This window comes from Panthera uncia, chromosome D2, assembly GCF_023721935.1.
Source record: "Panthera uncia isolate 11264 chromosome D2, Puncia_PCG_1.0, whole genome shotgun sequence".
Classification (NCBI taxonomy): Eukaryota; Metazoa; Chordata; class Mammalia; order Carnivora; family Felidae; genus Panthera; species Panthera uncia.
Window position 1 is genome coordinate 52,698,835 of NC_064818.1, and position 14,490 is coordinate 52,713,324.

Genomic DNA, 14,490 nt, shown 5'->3' on the forward strand with positions numbered 1-14,490 from the left:
ATTGCCAATGGACATCTGAGAAAGTGCTCAGCAACATGGAGCTTCATGGAAATGTGAATTAAAACTACAATGAGTTATTAACATACCTGTCAGAATGGCTAAAATGAAAATAAGCTGAATATATTTAGTATTGCCAAGAAAGTAGAGCTACTGGCAATCTTATCGTAACATTTTTCAACCATTTGAATAATTCTTTGGCAGCATTTACTAAAAAAGAACACCTGCATTGCCAGCAATTATACTTGTAGATTATACTGAACAGAAATCCAATACATTGGGATACAAAAAAGCCACCTATAGGAATGTTAGTAACAGCACTATTCATAATAGCCTCAGACTAGAATCAACCCATGTGTCCATAGCAATGCAATGGAAAAAAAAACTGGAATAGTTATAAAATAAGACACTGTAATAAAGCCTACCAAGTGCTATCTACAACATCAAGTGAAGAAACTCGATACTAAAAAATAATGTATGATTTCATTCATATGAAGCTCACAAACTAACATTTTGCCTTATATAAAGGCAAAAACTAACCTTTGATGTGATACTGGACACATTTAGAGAAGGGGAAGGTACTGAATAGGAGGAGGCATAAAGGGGCTTCTGGGGTCCTGGCAAAATTAATTTTCTTGGCCTGTGTTGGTTTCACTGTGTATGTTCAGATGATAATTCACTGAGCTGAACTTTTAGAACTTTATATTCTGCTTCAATGAAAGGTTTGTTTAAAAAGAAGTAATTTTTTCCTTTTTTTAATTTAATGTTTATTTTAGAGAGAGTGCATGAGCGTGAGTAGGGGACGGGCAGAGAGAGAGAGGGAAAACAGAGGATCCAAAACCGGTTCTGCACTGTGATGTGGGGCTCGAACTCAGGGACTGTGAGATTATGACCTGAGCCAAAGTCAGAGGCTTAACTGACTGAGCCACCCAGGCACCCTTAAAAAGAAAAACTTTTTTTTAAAGTTTTGTTTTTAATGTTTTGTTTTATTTTTGAGAGACAGAGACAGAGTGTGAGCAGGTGAGGGGCAGAGAGAGAGAGAGACACAGAACTTGAAGCAGGCTCCAGGCTCTGCGCTGTCAGCACAGTGCACAACATGGGGCTTGAACCCACCAATTGTGAGACCATGACCTGAACTAAAGTTGGACGTTCAACCAACTGAGCCACCCAGGAATCCCAAGAAGAAACTATTTTAATTAACACTTCTATCCTGAGGTCTATAGTACTCTGACTGTGGAGGGCTTTATGCTGATGCCTCCCTGACCATCTATTTGGGCAGTGATGGGAAATCACTTCAGTGTGTGGTGTCCCTGAACTGGGACTTTTTTTTTTTTCTTTTTTTTTTTTTTTTTTAGGTTTATTTTGAGAGAGAGTGAGCAGGGGAGAGGCAGAGAGAGAGGGAAAGAGAATCCCAAGGAGGTTCTGCATTGTCAGTGTAGAGCCCGACATGGGGCTTGAACTCATGACCATGAGATCCTGACCTGAGCTGAAATCAAGAGTGGGATGCTTAACCAACTGAGCGACCCATGCACCCTAAGCTGGATTCTAAGTAAAGGTCTTGTACTTGATGGGCTGGTGATACTTCACCTCACCAAGTCACCAATCCCTTACTCCAAAAACTAACGTAGGTATTACACTAGGGATTTCTGATCCCTTCTATCTTGAATCATCTGTCACTCATTTTGTAAAAAGAGAAAGGGCGAGGCAGGAGCCTCAGCAAGAGGGAGGAGGAGCAAAGAAGGGACACCCATCTCCCAAGTAATAAAATGATTGCTTTAAAGAGAGCCAGGGGGAGGTGGTGCCTGGCTGGCTCATTTGGTAGAGTGTGTGACTCTTGATCTCAGGGTCATGGGTTCAAGTCCCACCTAGGGTGTTGGAGCCTATTTAAAAAAAGGAAGAAAGAAAAGAAGAAAAAAAAACTATGGAGTTCATTAGGTAGTGTGGCTCTTTTAAATCTAGAGGTATGTGAGTCAGCAAATTTGCCTCTGCCCTTGATAAATTATGAAGGTTCACTAAGACCTGGACTCAAATGCTAAAGGTTACAAATCTTTTCTGACTCCTGTTTTAACCAACCTGTGCTGCCATAATTGACTCAAATGTTTATTTAAAAGTCACTGGGTGGGGTAAGTGCTGGCATAGTGAATCATACTCAGTATATATACATTCAATAAACATGGGAAACTTGCTTGAACTGAGTGTTTTTCTTATATGGAAGCACGCACCTCTCAGGGCGTGTGGGGCCTGAGCTCTGCCACCTGCAGTCTGTGTGTCCTTGGCAAAGGAGCTAAAACCCTGAGGCCCAGCTCCCTCAGCCCTAAAATGGAAATAATTTTATCTTAGGCAAAGGTAACTGAATGTATCAAAAGAGAGATGATAGGGGCTTCTGGGTGGCTCAGTCGGTTAAGCGTCTGACTTCAGGCCCAGGTCATGATCTCACAGTTTGTGGGTTCGAGCCCTGCATTGGGTTCTGTGCTGACTGCTTAGAGCCTGGAGCCTGCTCCAGATTCTGTGTCTCCTCTCTCTGCCCCTCTGCCCGTTGCACTCTGTCTCTCTCTGTCTCTCTCTCTCAAACATTAAAAAAATTAAAAAGATGACAGATGTGAAAATTCCATAAATTTTCAATATTCCTGTAAATATGAGGGATAAAACATCGTGTGAGTGGGGTCTTGGTAAAACTTTAGTAAAAGAGCTTGGAAATATCTGCACTAGTCAGTTTAGAACAGATATGATATTTGCAGAACATCCCTTTGTACAAGCATTACTATTAGTGATCTGATAACGTACATCTCTTATTCCAGTGATATCTAGATCCTCATGACCACTGAATGTCATCTGTTCAGGTCTGCATGTTGTGTTGGTTCTGTGGGGTTTTGTTTGTTTGTTTGTTTTGTTTGTTTTTAAGATTTGATTTTTAAGTAATCTCTACACCCAATGTGGGGCTGAAACTTCCAACCCTAAGATCAGAGTCACATGCTTTACCAATTGAGCAAGCCAGGTGCCCCAATTCTGTGCATCTGTGTAGTGAATCCCCTGGTTCCCATTCCCATTCACTGAATCCATGCCTTTTGTTTTAAAGTCTTCCATTTCTTGCCATGCATACTTCATTCCGTTATTTCTGACAATGCCAGGCCACAAAAAGCAACAGAAGCAGCTATGTCTGGAGGTGACTGCGAGGTGGGGGAAACCATAGCTTCTCAAGTCTTGCTCCCTAAGTTCTGAGATTGGCTCTTTTTTCAGTTACCTGAGCAAGTTTTACCTCTGCGGTTATGAAGAAGGGAGAATCCCTATCTTTTATTTTTTTCTCTTGAGAACTTACAGCCCTTTTATCCTTGGAATCAAATAAATAAAGGCTTCTATTTAGTGAAGTCTATTATTTTGTGAACAGTCAATGAGGTTTACATACAGAGGAACTAGTGCTTTGGGGCTTGATTTTGTTTTCCTATCATTGTTGAGGCAACCGGTGGATCGTATGTATCACATATAGGCACAGTGGGCATCAAAAGATCTCAGTTCAAATCCCCTTTTTGTCACTTATGAGCTGTGCAACACTGAATGGGTCTCCTGTTGTCTTCAAATTTCCCTTTCTCCATTTGTAAAATTAAAATTAAAATTCCTTTTTCCAGTATTTGGGGGAGCAAGAGTTTGATGGTAAATATGGTATTTATGGTAATATGGTAAATGTAAAAAAAAAAAAAACCCTTTGGATTGCAAGTAACTTGTTCTGTGAGTGTTCTGCAAGATGCGCAAACATTTTTAATAAATTTTAACTTGATGAATGATGTCTTGCAATACAAGTAGTAAGTGACACCGAATGTCACATGATCACAACTGAGACAATGGTTCTCTCTCTCTCTTTCTCTCACTGTGGGGTTGTGGATGATCACCAATGCAATGTCACATTTCTGTGAAATCCTCAAAAGGAGGCAAAAGCAAGTGTCATTGGATAGGTTTCTTGTTAAAGTTGCATGAAAAGAAAGATTCCATTGAGCCCATAGATATCACTGATTCTGTTAGTGATGGTGAAAGTTGTCCTACACAATAACCCTCCTCTCTCGTCTCCCTCCTACCAGCCACAAAGGTTTTCAAAGGTAAGTGCAGGTTAATTTGTTTATTTTCTTTATATTTTGTATTTTCTTTATTATTTTGTATTATATTACACTACTGTAATCATTTTTGTGTGAATATTTTTGGATTGTGGAACAAATTATCTGAGTTTCCATTATTTCTTATGGGGAAATTTAGTTTGATATACAAGTGCTTTGGATTACTTCCAGAACGAATAATGCTCCCAAACCAAGGTTTTACTGTATAAACTTACTTAATTACTTGTTACATGTTTGGACATTTAAGAGTTACATTACCTAGTTTATGTTTAAATAGTTGTAATGTTAGTACAGTACACTAAAATATTTCAAAAGGCTTTCATTTTCTAGGACAAAATATACTATAGTGTTTGATAAAGCATTAAAGGATAAACTTTTTTATATGCAAGGATTTCCCCCCCAAATCATAAATTCACAAACTGGTCATTACTCAAAATCCAGAATATTTTTCAGTTTTTGTGATCAAATAATTTACTTCACTGGCTCTCAATCAGAACCATCTAGAGTGTTTAAAAAAAAAAAAAAAAAGAAAAAGAAAAACATTCCCTGGGCTCCAACCCAGACCTTTTAGAACAGAATCTGCAGGGCATGGCATTAGAAGCAAAAGAAGAGTAAAGTACCCCATACTTTTATCTTTATCAGTGGGCCAAAGTCCCTTTAAGAGAGAGATGAAAGTAAATCTAGCTGATTGGTTACCTTATAAACATCACAGGTGGAATTAGCAGTGAGTGTACAGAAGCTTTAGACTTCAAGCTCACAGTTGTCTAAGAAGAGAACACTTCCATGGATCCACTTGTGATTCTGGTGCTCTGTCTCTCCTGTTGGCTTCTCCTTTCTCTCTGGAAACAGAACATTGGGAAGGGGAAGCTCCCGTCTGGCCCTCATCCTCTCCCTTTTATTGGAAATATCCTACTGGTAGATGTGAAGAACATCGGCAAATCCTTATGCAATGTAAGTATGCTTTATGCTCCTCCAGCAGTTTGCAAAGGGTATGTACATTAACCTCTGCTTTTAAATAAAATATCTTTACGAAAATATATTAAATTATAGTGTATTAAAATAAAAACATCAAGATATATCTATAAAGCAAATACTCCTTGCGGAGTATTGTCAAGAATAGTGGAATAAGGGGTGCCTGGCTGGGTCAGTCAGTAGAGCGTGCGACTCTTGATCTCAGGGTCATGAGTTTGAGCCCCACAATGGGTGTAGAGATCACTTTTAAAAAATAGTGTAATAATGTTTTCTATGAATAGAGAAATATTTAGGTCGTTCTTTGGTATCATCAAAATAATCAAATGGCAAAAGCGAGGAATGTTGCTGCCCTTCTTTGTTTCAGAGACATTTGGTATGACTTCTGGCTGGAGGTAAACGGTAAGGGAGGTAGTTTGTGATTGGAGATTTCATTCGAGAAGTCATCTACTACGTAAACTGTGTGTTTTATTCAGAATAGTCATGAAAATTGAACTCTGAAGAAGCAAATTGTGCCTGATGTCAAGGAAGTAGTTTTGAATAGTAGTTCATTTGCATGAGTGAATGAAAGAAAAAAATCCTTGGGGCCAGCTGGATGGTAACAGAATCCCTTTGGATTCTGTACAGAACTGCTGTCTGTACCCCAAGAATGCTGCAAGAAAGAAGCAATTCTCCTTCTATGAGATGCTGGCCTCTGTGATGCTTGCTCTCTTTTTATGTTAGTAATACCAGCAGATCTCAAAGTGGAATGGGCCTTAGCATCGTCTGTGGTGATTTTTAAAAAAAAATACAGAATTCTAATGTCCATCGTAAGGCTACAGAGATAGAATCTCCAGGGGATGAGCTTTACAGATGATCCTGAAACCATCAGCTGGGTATTGGTCCCCAGGTAGGCACTGGGGACTGGTAAATTGCTCAGGCATCAGAGGTCTGCCAAGCAGGGTTGAAACTGGGGTGTTCTGTTATTAGACACTGGAAATATATAGGAAATTCTTTGAACTTCAGTCTCTCTATACAACAGGGTAAATAAACCTCGCTCAAGGTGTTGATGTGATGGTTAGTTGTAATAATCTGAGTAATAATAGTCTGGGCCATTGCCTGTCACATCAGTGGCCCTCTCTGTGTCAGCTGTAACAATCTTATTTATACATAACATCCAGAAATAGGTGAAGCTACGTTTGGCAGAATAAAAACATCAACAATATGATGATGATATCAGGTTTAATCATGCACACACACACAAATGCACAAAATATAGCCAAACTGTGACTTCTTTGGGTAATAATATATACATTTTCTTTGTGTTTCTCAGCTCTCAAAAACCTATGGCCCGGTTTTCACTCTGTATTTTGGCATGAAGCCTGCTGTTGTGCTGCATGGATATAAGGCAGTGAAGGAAGCCCTGATTGATCTAGGAGAAGAGTTTTCTGCAAGAGGAAGTTTCCCATTAGCTGAAAGAATTAATAAAGGACATGGTAGGTGTGCTGGTATGCAGGTTCAGCACTGGTTATGGGAGTAGGAAGGATGGAAAACAGGAATTTGAAGGGTAACTCAGCAGAACTTGGCCCATCTACAAGGCTTCCTCCTCCTTGCCTAGGACCTCTGTCCCAGTTTCTGTCTTCCCTCTGGTAGGAATCCTTTTCACCAATGGAAAGAGATGGAAGGAGATGCGGCGCTTCTGCCTCATGACCCTGCGGAATTTGGGGATGGGGAAGAGTGACCTTGAGAGCCGAGTTCAAGAGGAAGCCTACTACCTCATGGAAGAGTTGAGAAAAACCAATGGTGGGTTATTCTATAACTCTGACCTTGGCAGGCTGTTTGTTCTCTTGTCTACTGATATCCTTGGAAACATTTCAGCCCTTTTGTGGAGGAGAAAGGGTGTGCAGCAGAGAACCAAGGGAGGTTTTGTGTATCTATGCTTGTTATGTATGTCCTTCCATGACCGTGCATAGGCTGTGTATACAAAAGGTCATTTAATCCTATTCTGTCCCAAATTTGTTAATTTCCAAATCATTATGTCATGAAGGTAGAACGTTTGGGGAGTCATTTTTTCAAAGAGTTAGAGAACAATGTTTTTCTCATAATGTATATGTGCATTACCTGTTTCAGAACATGTCACCAGGGAATACTTGTCAGGTGGACACAGTGGAAGTGACCTCATCACCCCCTGATGGAGCACATGTAACAAGTGACATGTGCTTTTACTTCATTGGTCTATATGTGTTTGGTCAGCTTCATTGGTCTGTCCGAAGGTTTCTTCCCAGGCCCATGTCTACGTTTCTGGCAGTAATGATACTTTTTTTATGGTTGTAATTCCCCAGGCATCTTTAGTGCAGCCCTTATCAGTTGTGATTTCCCTATAAACAGCTATTTAAAAATTTTTTTAATTTAAAATTTAAATTAGTTTCAAATGTACAAGTTAGTGATTGAACACTTTCATACATTACCCAGTGCTCATCACAAATGCCCTCCTTAATCCCCATCATCTGTTTAACCCATCCCCCCCCACCTCCATGCTGGTAACCATCAGTTTGTTCTGTATAGTTAAGAGTCTGTTTCTTGGTTTGCCTTTCTCTTTCTTTTTTTTCCCCCTTGCTCATTTGTTTCTGAAGTTCCACGTATGAGTGAAATGATATGGTATTTGTCTTTCTCTGACTTATTTCACTTAGCATAATACACTCCAGCTCTATCCATGTCATTGCAAATGGCAAGATGCCATTCTTTTTGATGGCTAAGTAATATTCCATTGGTTATATATATACCACTTCTTTATCCATTCATCAGTCGTGAGCACTTAAGCTATTTCCATAATTTGGCTATTGCACATAATGCTGCTATAAACATCGGGGTACATGTATCCCTTTGAATTAGTAGTTTTGTATCCTTTGGGTAAATATCTAATAGTGCAATTGCTGGATCATAGAGTAGTTCTATTTTTTGAGGAACCTCCATACTGTTTTCCAGGGTGACTGTAAACAATTATTTTTAAATTACCAGTTTGAGTTATTTAATGTTGCTCGCTAATCTGTAGTATTATTTAATATATGTTAAGAAATATATGCTATAGCATAATCCTGAAAATTATACAAATACCAAGTTATAAAATGATTTATTTAAGTTTCAGCTATTAATAACTCTTTACCCTGCCTCCCTTATTAGTTGACTTTCCTTATATTACTCTCCTTTATAGTCTATTAATCATGTTTCTAATTTTCTCTATTTTGTAATGTTTTGACATCTTAGAGGCCTTGCAGAACCAGGGAACAACCTCCCCTCCCAGGGGTAATGAATTACTAGATATAGCAAACATCTTGTCTTAGAGCATGTCTTTGATTTGTAAATCAGCCTATCCACAGCCCATACCCCCAGCTGCCTCCTTTACCAAGTTCTCACACACCAAGCCAATACTCTCCCTGCTCTAAATCAACGCAGGCCCAATTACTGAAGAACTGGGGAACGCCCCTGTAACCCAGAGCCCTCTGCAACTGTGCAATCTGATCCTAAATGTACTCAGCATACCTACCCTGCCTTGCTCACTCCTTCCCATGAAAGCCCCAATGAACGCTCTGGCCCATGCTTTCCCTCTGTTCCTTCTGCCTCCTCATCTACCTTGGTGCTTCCCTCTTGGGAACTCTGAGTAACAAACTATCTTTTCAATTGCTATCTTCTCCTGATCTACTGGCCTCACGATCTAAATAAAAATTCCAGGTGCATTTTAAAATCATTGGATTTGGGTTAGAACTTATATGGTAATTATTTTACCCGCCTCTGTCAGCTCCAGTGACTTAGGAAGTGCTTGTCACAATGAATCTGATTTTCACTGGATTTCAAATTACCCTGCTTTTTAATTCTCTCTCTAAAATGAAGCGAAAGATTAAAAACCAAATTTTAGCTGTGAATCTCTCTCTCTCTCTCTCTCTCTCTCTCTCTCTCTCTCTCACACACACACACACACACACACACACACACACACACACACACAGAAATCTCAAGGCCTTCTTAAATTTATCCCCTACCTTCTAGAATAAGTTTTTCCAAAAGCTTACTGTCCTTGAGTGTTTCAACTGAAAAGGAGTCTGGAATAGGAGCAGTTAATTAAACATGTTTCCTATTTTTTAATTCTGTCTCATTTCTTCCTCATTTTTGATTCTGGTCACCTTAATTACATTGATGATGTGAATTTGGGGCCTTTTGCATATAAAGTTTATTGATCATTTGATTATAGCAATTTCATTTAAATATTTCCCACTAAAAATATAAAACTTTTCCTCTGCTTTCATTTATCTGTAAAATGACAGAATTGACTTAAATGATAGTCCAAGTAAAAAATTTATAGCAACGATACGGGCTTCTGCTAATGGCTATATATAGTAATATTCCAGATATAATATTTTTGAGAGACACAGACAGAGTGCAAGCAGGGGAGGGGCAGAGAGAGAAGGAGACACAGAATCTGAAGCAGGCTCCAGGCTCCAAGCAAGCTGTCAGCACAGAGCCGGACTCGGGGCGTGAACCCACGAACCGAACTGTGAGATCGATCATGACCTGAGCTGAAGTCCGATGCTCAACTGACTGAGCCACCCAGGCAGGAATGGACTTCACTTTTAAGGGAAAAGTGACAAGTTGATTTTAAGCATACTAAAATTTTCACCGATAAAGGGATTGCTAGGTAGATATTGCTTTAGAAGTTCTAAAATTACCTTTATCTGTTATCAACAACAAAGACTTTTATATGTATATTTTAATGCTATTTAATAAATCTTTCCTATTCTTTTTTTTTTTTAAATCTCTCCTATTCTTTAGCCTTACCCTGTGACCCCACTTTCGTCCTGGGCTGTGCTACCTGTAATATGGTCTGCTCCATTATTTTCCAAAATCGTTTTGATTATACACATCAGACTTTACTTGGCTTCCTGGAAAGATTTCATGAAAACAGCAAGATTTTGAGCTCCTCATGGGTCCAGGTGAGGTCAAGATCCTCTCTTCCTGAGAAGCTACTTATACTGTTTTGTCCAAGTCCAAAATTCTGTATGAACCATGCTGTGAAGTGAATGAAAACTAGACATTTTGGATGTTATAATGTGGTAACTGTGGAAATCAGATTCTTCTCCCTTCTTGAGATTTGTTTTGTTTGTTTTGCTTGCTATAGGTTTGTGCTATTGTTTTTTTTGTGGGTTTTTTTTTTACTTTTTTTAATGTTTTATTTTATTTTTGAGAGAGAGAGAGAGAGAGAGAGAGAGAGACAGAGTACAAATGGGGGAGGGGCAGAGAGAGAGGGAGACACAGAAGCCAAAGCAGGCTCCAGACTCCAAGCTGTTAGCACTGAGCCGATGTGGGGCTTGAACTCACGAACCATGAGATCATGAGGCTCGAACTCATGAACCATGAAATCATGACCTGAACCAAAGTCAGACGCTTAACGGACTGAGCCACCCAGGCACCCCCGTGTGTGCTGGGTTTTTTGCTTTCTATAGGTTGTAGATGTTTATTTAGTGACTTTTCTGAACTGTTTTTGCTAAGTCTCTTGTCATGTGCGGTCTCTGAAATCTCTGTTCCTTTAGCTTGTATTAAGCTAATGTTTTGATGGAAGTTTCCTTGAATGTGAGGAGCTGAAATGAAGGGAGAAAGAGGGGGTGGGGAGAGAAAGGGAGGGGGAGAAGGGGGAGAAAGAGAGAGAACTGGAGGGAAGAAGGGAGGGACAGAGGAAGGGAGGGAAAGAGAGGGAGGGAGGGAGGAAGGAACTAATGAATTTTTCCAGATTGGCTCTGTGCTGGGACACTCCTTCAATGCTTTCATCAGACTGTTTTCAATTCTTTCTCAGCTTGTGCTGAGCCAAGATCATCCAGAGGTGAAAGCTTAGGGTCTTCTGAGGTCTTTTCTTAGCCTATGTCCTGCTTTCTAAACTTTTTTTTTTTTAATTTTTGTTTAATGTTTATTTATTCTTGAGGGAGAGAGACAGAGTGTGAGTGGGGGAGGAGCAGAGGGAGAGGGAGACACAGAATCCGAAGCAGGCTCCAGGCTCTGAGCTGTCAGCACAGAGCCCAACGCGGGGCTTGAACCCACGAACCGTGAGATCACGACCTGAGCCAAAGTCAGATGCTTTAACCGACTGAGCCACCCAGGCGCCCCCTAAACTTTAAATTTCTAACTTCCTCAGTATACATGGGTGCTTTTGAATGCCCTAATTTCCAGAAGTTACTCTCTCCTCAGCTTTTCTTCCTAGGATTTTGATGTTGTATCCTATGCCTTAACTAATCTTTGCCCGAGGAGGCTATGGGTTATTCATTTGCCTTACAGAGTTTTGGAGACATACCTACTGCTTTTCCACCCTGAGTTCTAAGTTAGATGAGACAAAGACCAGAGCCCTTCAGATTGCCCCAGAGAAGTGGCAACAGAGAAAACATTTTTTTGTGAGGATGGTCAGCTCTACTCTTTCTTGAACTAGAAACCAGAGTCCCATGCAAGAAGCTGCTCTTGTTAAGACCCCTGCCAAACTGAGGAAAGAGGTGGGACAAGGACAAATTAAAAACTTCAAAAAGCTTTCCCGCCATTTTCAAGTTACCTTTTTCTTAATTCAGCATTCACTTGATTGCTTTGTTTTCTAGAGTTCAGACAAGTTGATTCTCATGGTTTTTGCTAAAATTTTCAGCCTTTTTTTGAGAGGGACCTACCTTTGGAGCTGTCTACTGTGACATTTTCACCAGTTATACTCAGTGAAGTGAATTTTTGAATACCGAACTCCTGCCCAGGGCAAGCGTCCTGGAGTGTGCATCTGAGAAAGATAGTTGAAGCCTTTATTTCACAGACAAGAAGACAAATGTCCAAATATGGAGCTGGTGCAATTCAAGCCCATTTGTTCCCTGGTCTGTGATTTTTCCACTAAACCTCAAACCTCAGTTTCCATAAGCTACTTTGGTGACTGCCTGGAAACATGACCACATCACTCCATGGGCATGCAGGCCCCTGCTGGAAGGTTCCCATTGCCCACAAGGTTTGTCCCCCACTCACTTAGTGACCTCTTCATCACATTACTTAACAGAAGTATGCTAATTTAGGAAGGAAGAGAATATCTCCTTTAAGAAGAGAAAACGTTTGGGACCACAGATGCTACCAGGGAACACTGACTAGGGAGTAGCTTTGTGCTATATATCAAGTTGCCCAAACTCCCTTAACTTTGGTCTTCATCTATAAAATGTGAATCATAGTAATTCGTGTCATTCTATATTTCAAGGTTGTAGGGAGGAATTAATATTTAAAAAATGAGAGAATTGGGGCACCTGGGTGGCTCAGTCACTTCAGTCAGTTGAGCATCCAACTCTTGATTTTGGCTCAGGTCATGATCCCAGGGACATGGGATTGAGCCCCACGTTGGGCTCTGTGCTGACAGCACACAGGGCCTGCTTGGACTTCTCTCCCTCCTCTCTCTCTGTCTCTGCCCCTCCCCCCACTTGCACCTGCACCTTCTCTCAAAATAAATAAACTTAAAAAAAAAAGTTTCTCTCTCTCTCTTTCCCTTTGCCCCTCTGCCCTGCTTGTATTCTCTCTCATTCTTTCTAAAAATTAAAAAATAGGCATGCCTGGGTGGCTCAGTCGGTGGAGCATCCAAACTCTTAATTTCAGTGCCGATGTGATCTCATGGTTCATGAGATTGAGCCCCACATCGGGCTCTGTGCTGATGGCACAGAGCCTCCTTGGTGTTCTCTCTCTCCCTCTCTCTGCCCCTCCCCACACTTTCACTCTCCCAAAATAAATAAATAAACTTGAAAAAATAAACTCATTTAATGTCGTAGACTCTGGGTCTAGAGTTCTTTCTTGCCCAGCAAGAAAGCAGGACACAGGATTAAAATGCGAGAGATGACTAATGTCCTGGAGAAGACAAGAGCCCCGATTAAGGGTCCTTGCTCCATTTTATTAGGATCAGAAGGCTTACAAACATGGTAATGGACGTGAACAAAGGGACAATGAAATTGTGAACATTAACTCATGGACATGAGCGAAAGAGGGGTTTGAAGATATGCGGAGTTAGGGGTTTGGGTCAATACAAAACAAAGGTTTTTTACAGCAGGCGGAAGGTTGTTTACAGCAGACGTGAGGCACCACTTATCTAGCAAGAAAGAACACTAGACCCAGAGTCTATGACAATTTAAAAAATTAAAAAATTTAAGTTAAAAAAAGAGAGAATTGACATAAAGATGCCTTAATACTATGAGGTTGATGTATGTGTATAGGAAATTATTATTATCTTCCATCATCTGGTCAGAGTTTGTTCCCGTAAGTATCCCTATGAGCATTAGACAGTTACTTTTATATGCACATTAAATGCTTCCCCAGAAGATAGAGACCCATTTTTTTCTTCATCTCATTTCTTTAATGTTTTTAATTTAATAATTAATTTTTTTTTTTTTTATCCTTAAGATCTACAATAGTTTCCCTGCTCTCATTGATTACCTCCCAGGAAGTCATCGCAAAATATTTAAAAATTTTACTTATACATACAATTATATTTTAGAGAAAATCAAAGAACACCAAGAATCCTTGGACATTAACAATCCTCGGGATTTCATTGATTACTTCTTGATCAAAATGAAACAGGTAAAATGTTGATGACAGATCATTTATTTGCCTGCATTTTTGGGGTTCACTGATTAGTTCTGTACTTATCGGGGATGTTTCAATAGGCAAGAAATGCTTGGCCAAACACTTTAGGTTCTTATGTATGCATGGATCTGGATTGAGCATCATAGAAGATCTAAGATTGAATTGCTAAATACCTGGAATACATGGAAACTGTTTGTTAGGTTTCTACCTGAGAAGAAAGAGAATGTACACTTGTTTTGAGGGTTGATGTAGATCCTCAAATATTTGCAATAAGGAATAGGGGAGGGAATTTCAGATTGGTAGAGTGGTATGATGAGAGGTTCAGGGGTGTGTATTGTCAAAGAGATTGGATGGATAGAAGAGAGAAGTCTTCGCTGAGTGTAGCCAAACATGAATTTGGACAGATACAGAGTTGCACATAGGTGTCTGTCAAGTAACTGTAAACCCGAGTGTTGGCATGACAAGTTTTGATTTTATCAGGTAGGTGTATGAGCCACAAGAGTGGAATGCAAGTAATTATTGGGGGAAATTATCCTGGGAGCCCTGGAGAATGATCTGTATGATAAGAATGGGACTCCAGAACCAACCGTGAGATTTTTCATTTCTTTGGACTTTGGCTTGATAAGAGTCTGGACCATGGAAATACAGAGGATCCTGAAATCAAATCAAATTGTTCATCTTGTCACATCTCAGGGATCTATAGAGACTGGTTTTAGTTGGAGGAGAGGATAAGTAGGAACTGTAGGGGAAATTTTAGTAATAAGAACAGATACAGCATTTGAGAAGTTTAACCAAGGAGTGAAAGATTTAGATAATAAATCTG

General features: G+C 39.9%; 1 protein-coding gene and 1 non-coding gene across 2 annotated transcripts in view; one reads left to right on the forward strand and one right to left on the reverse strand.

The window, feature by feature from the left end:
• The first annotated feature begins 4,798 nt into the window (after positions 1-4,798).
• Positions 4,799-14,490, forward strand: part of LOC125933400 (cytochrome P450 2C41-like) — a 32,377-nt gene continuing 22,685 nt past the window's right edge. The window contains exons 1-5 of the mRNA XM_049646427.1: positions 4,799-5,051; positions 6,382-6,544; positions 6,702-6,851; positions 9,873-10,033; positions 13,485-13,661. Of these exons, the coding sequence (XP_049502384.1) occupies positions 4,884-5,051; positions 6,382-6,544; positions 6,702-6,851; positions 9,873-10,033; positions 13,485-13,661 (819 nt within the window). The 5' untranslated portion in view covers positions 4,799-4,883. The remainder of the gene's footprint in view (positions 5,052-6,381; positions 6,545-6,701; positions 6,852-9,872; positions 10,034-13,484; positions 13,662-14,490) is intronic.
• TRNAQ-UUG (transfer RNA glutamine (anticodon UUG)) lies at positions 11,108-11,193 on the reverse strand. Its single transcript has one exon. It is a non-coding gene; the product is annotated as a tRNA-Gln (tRNA).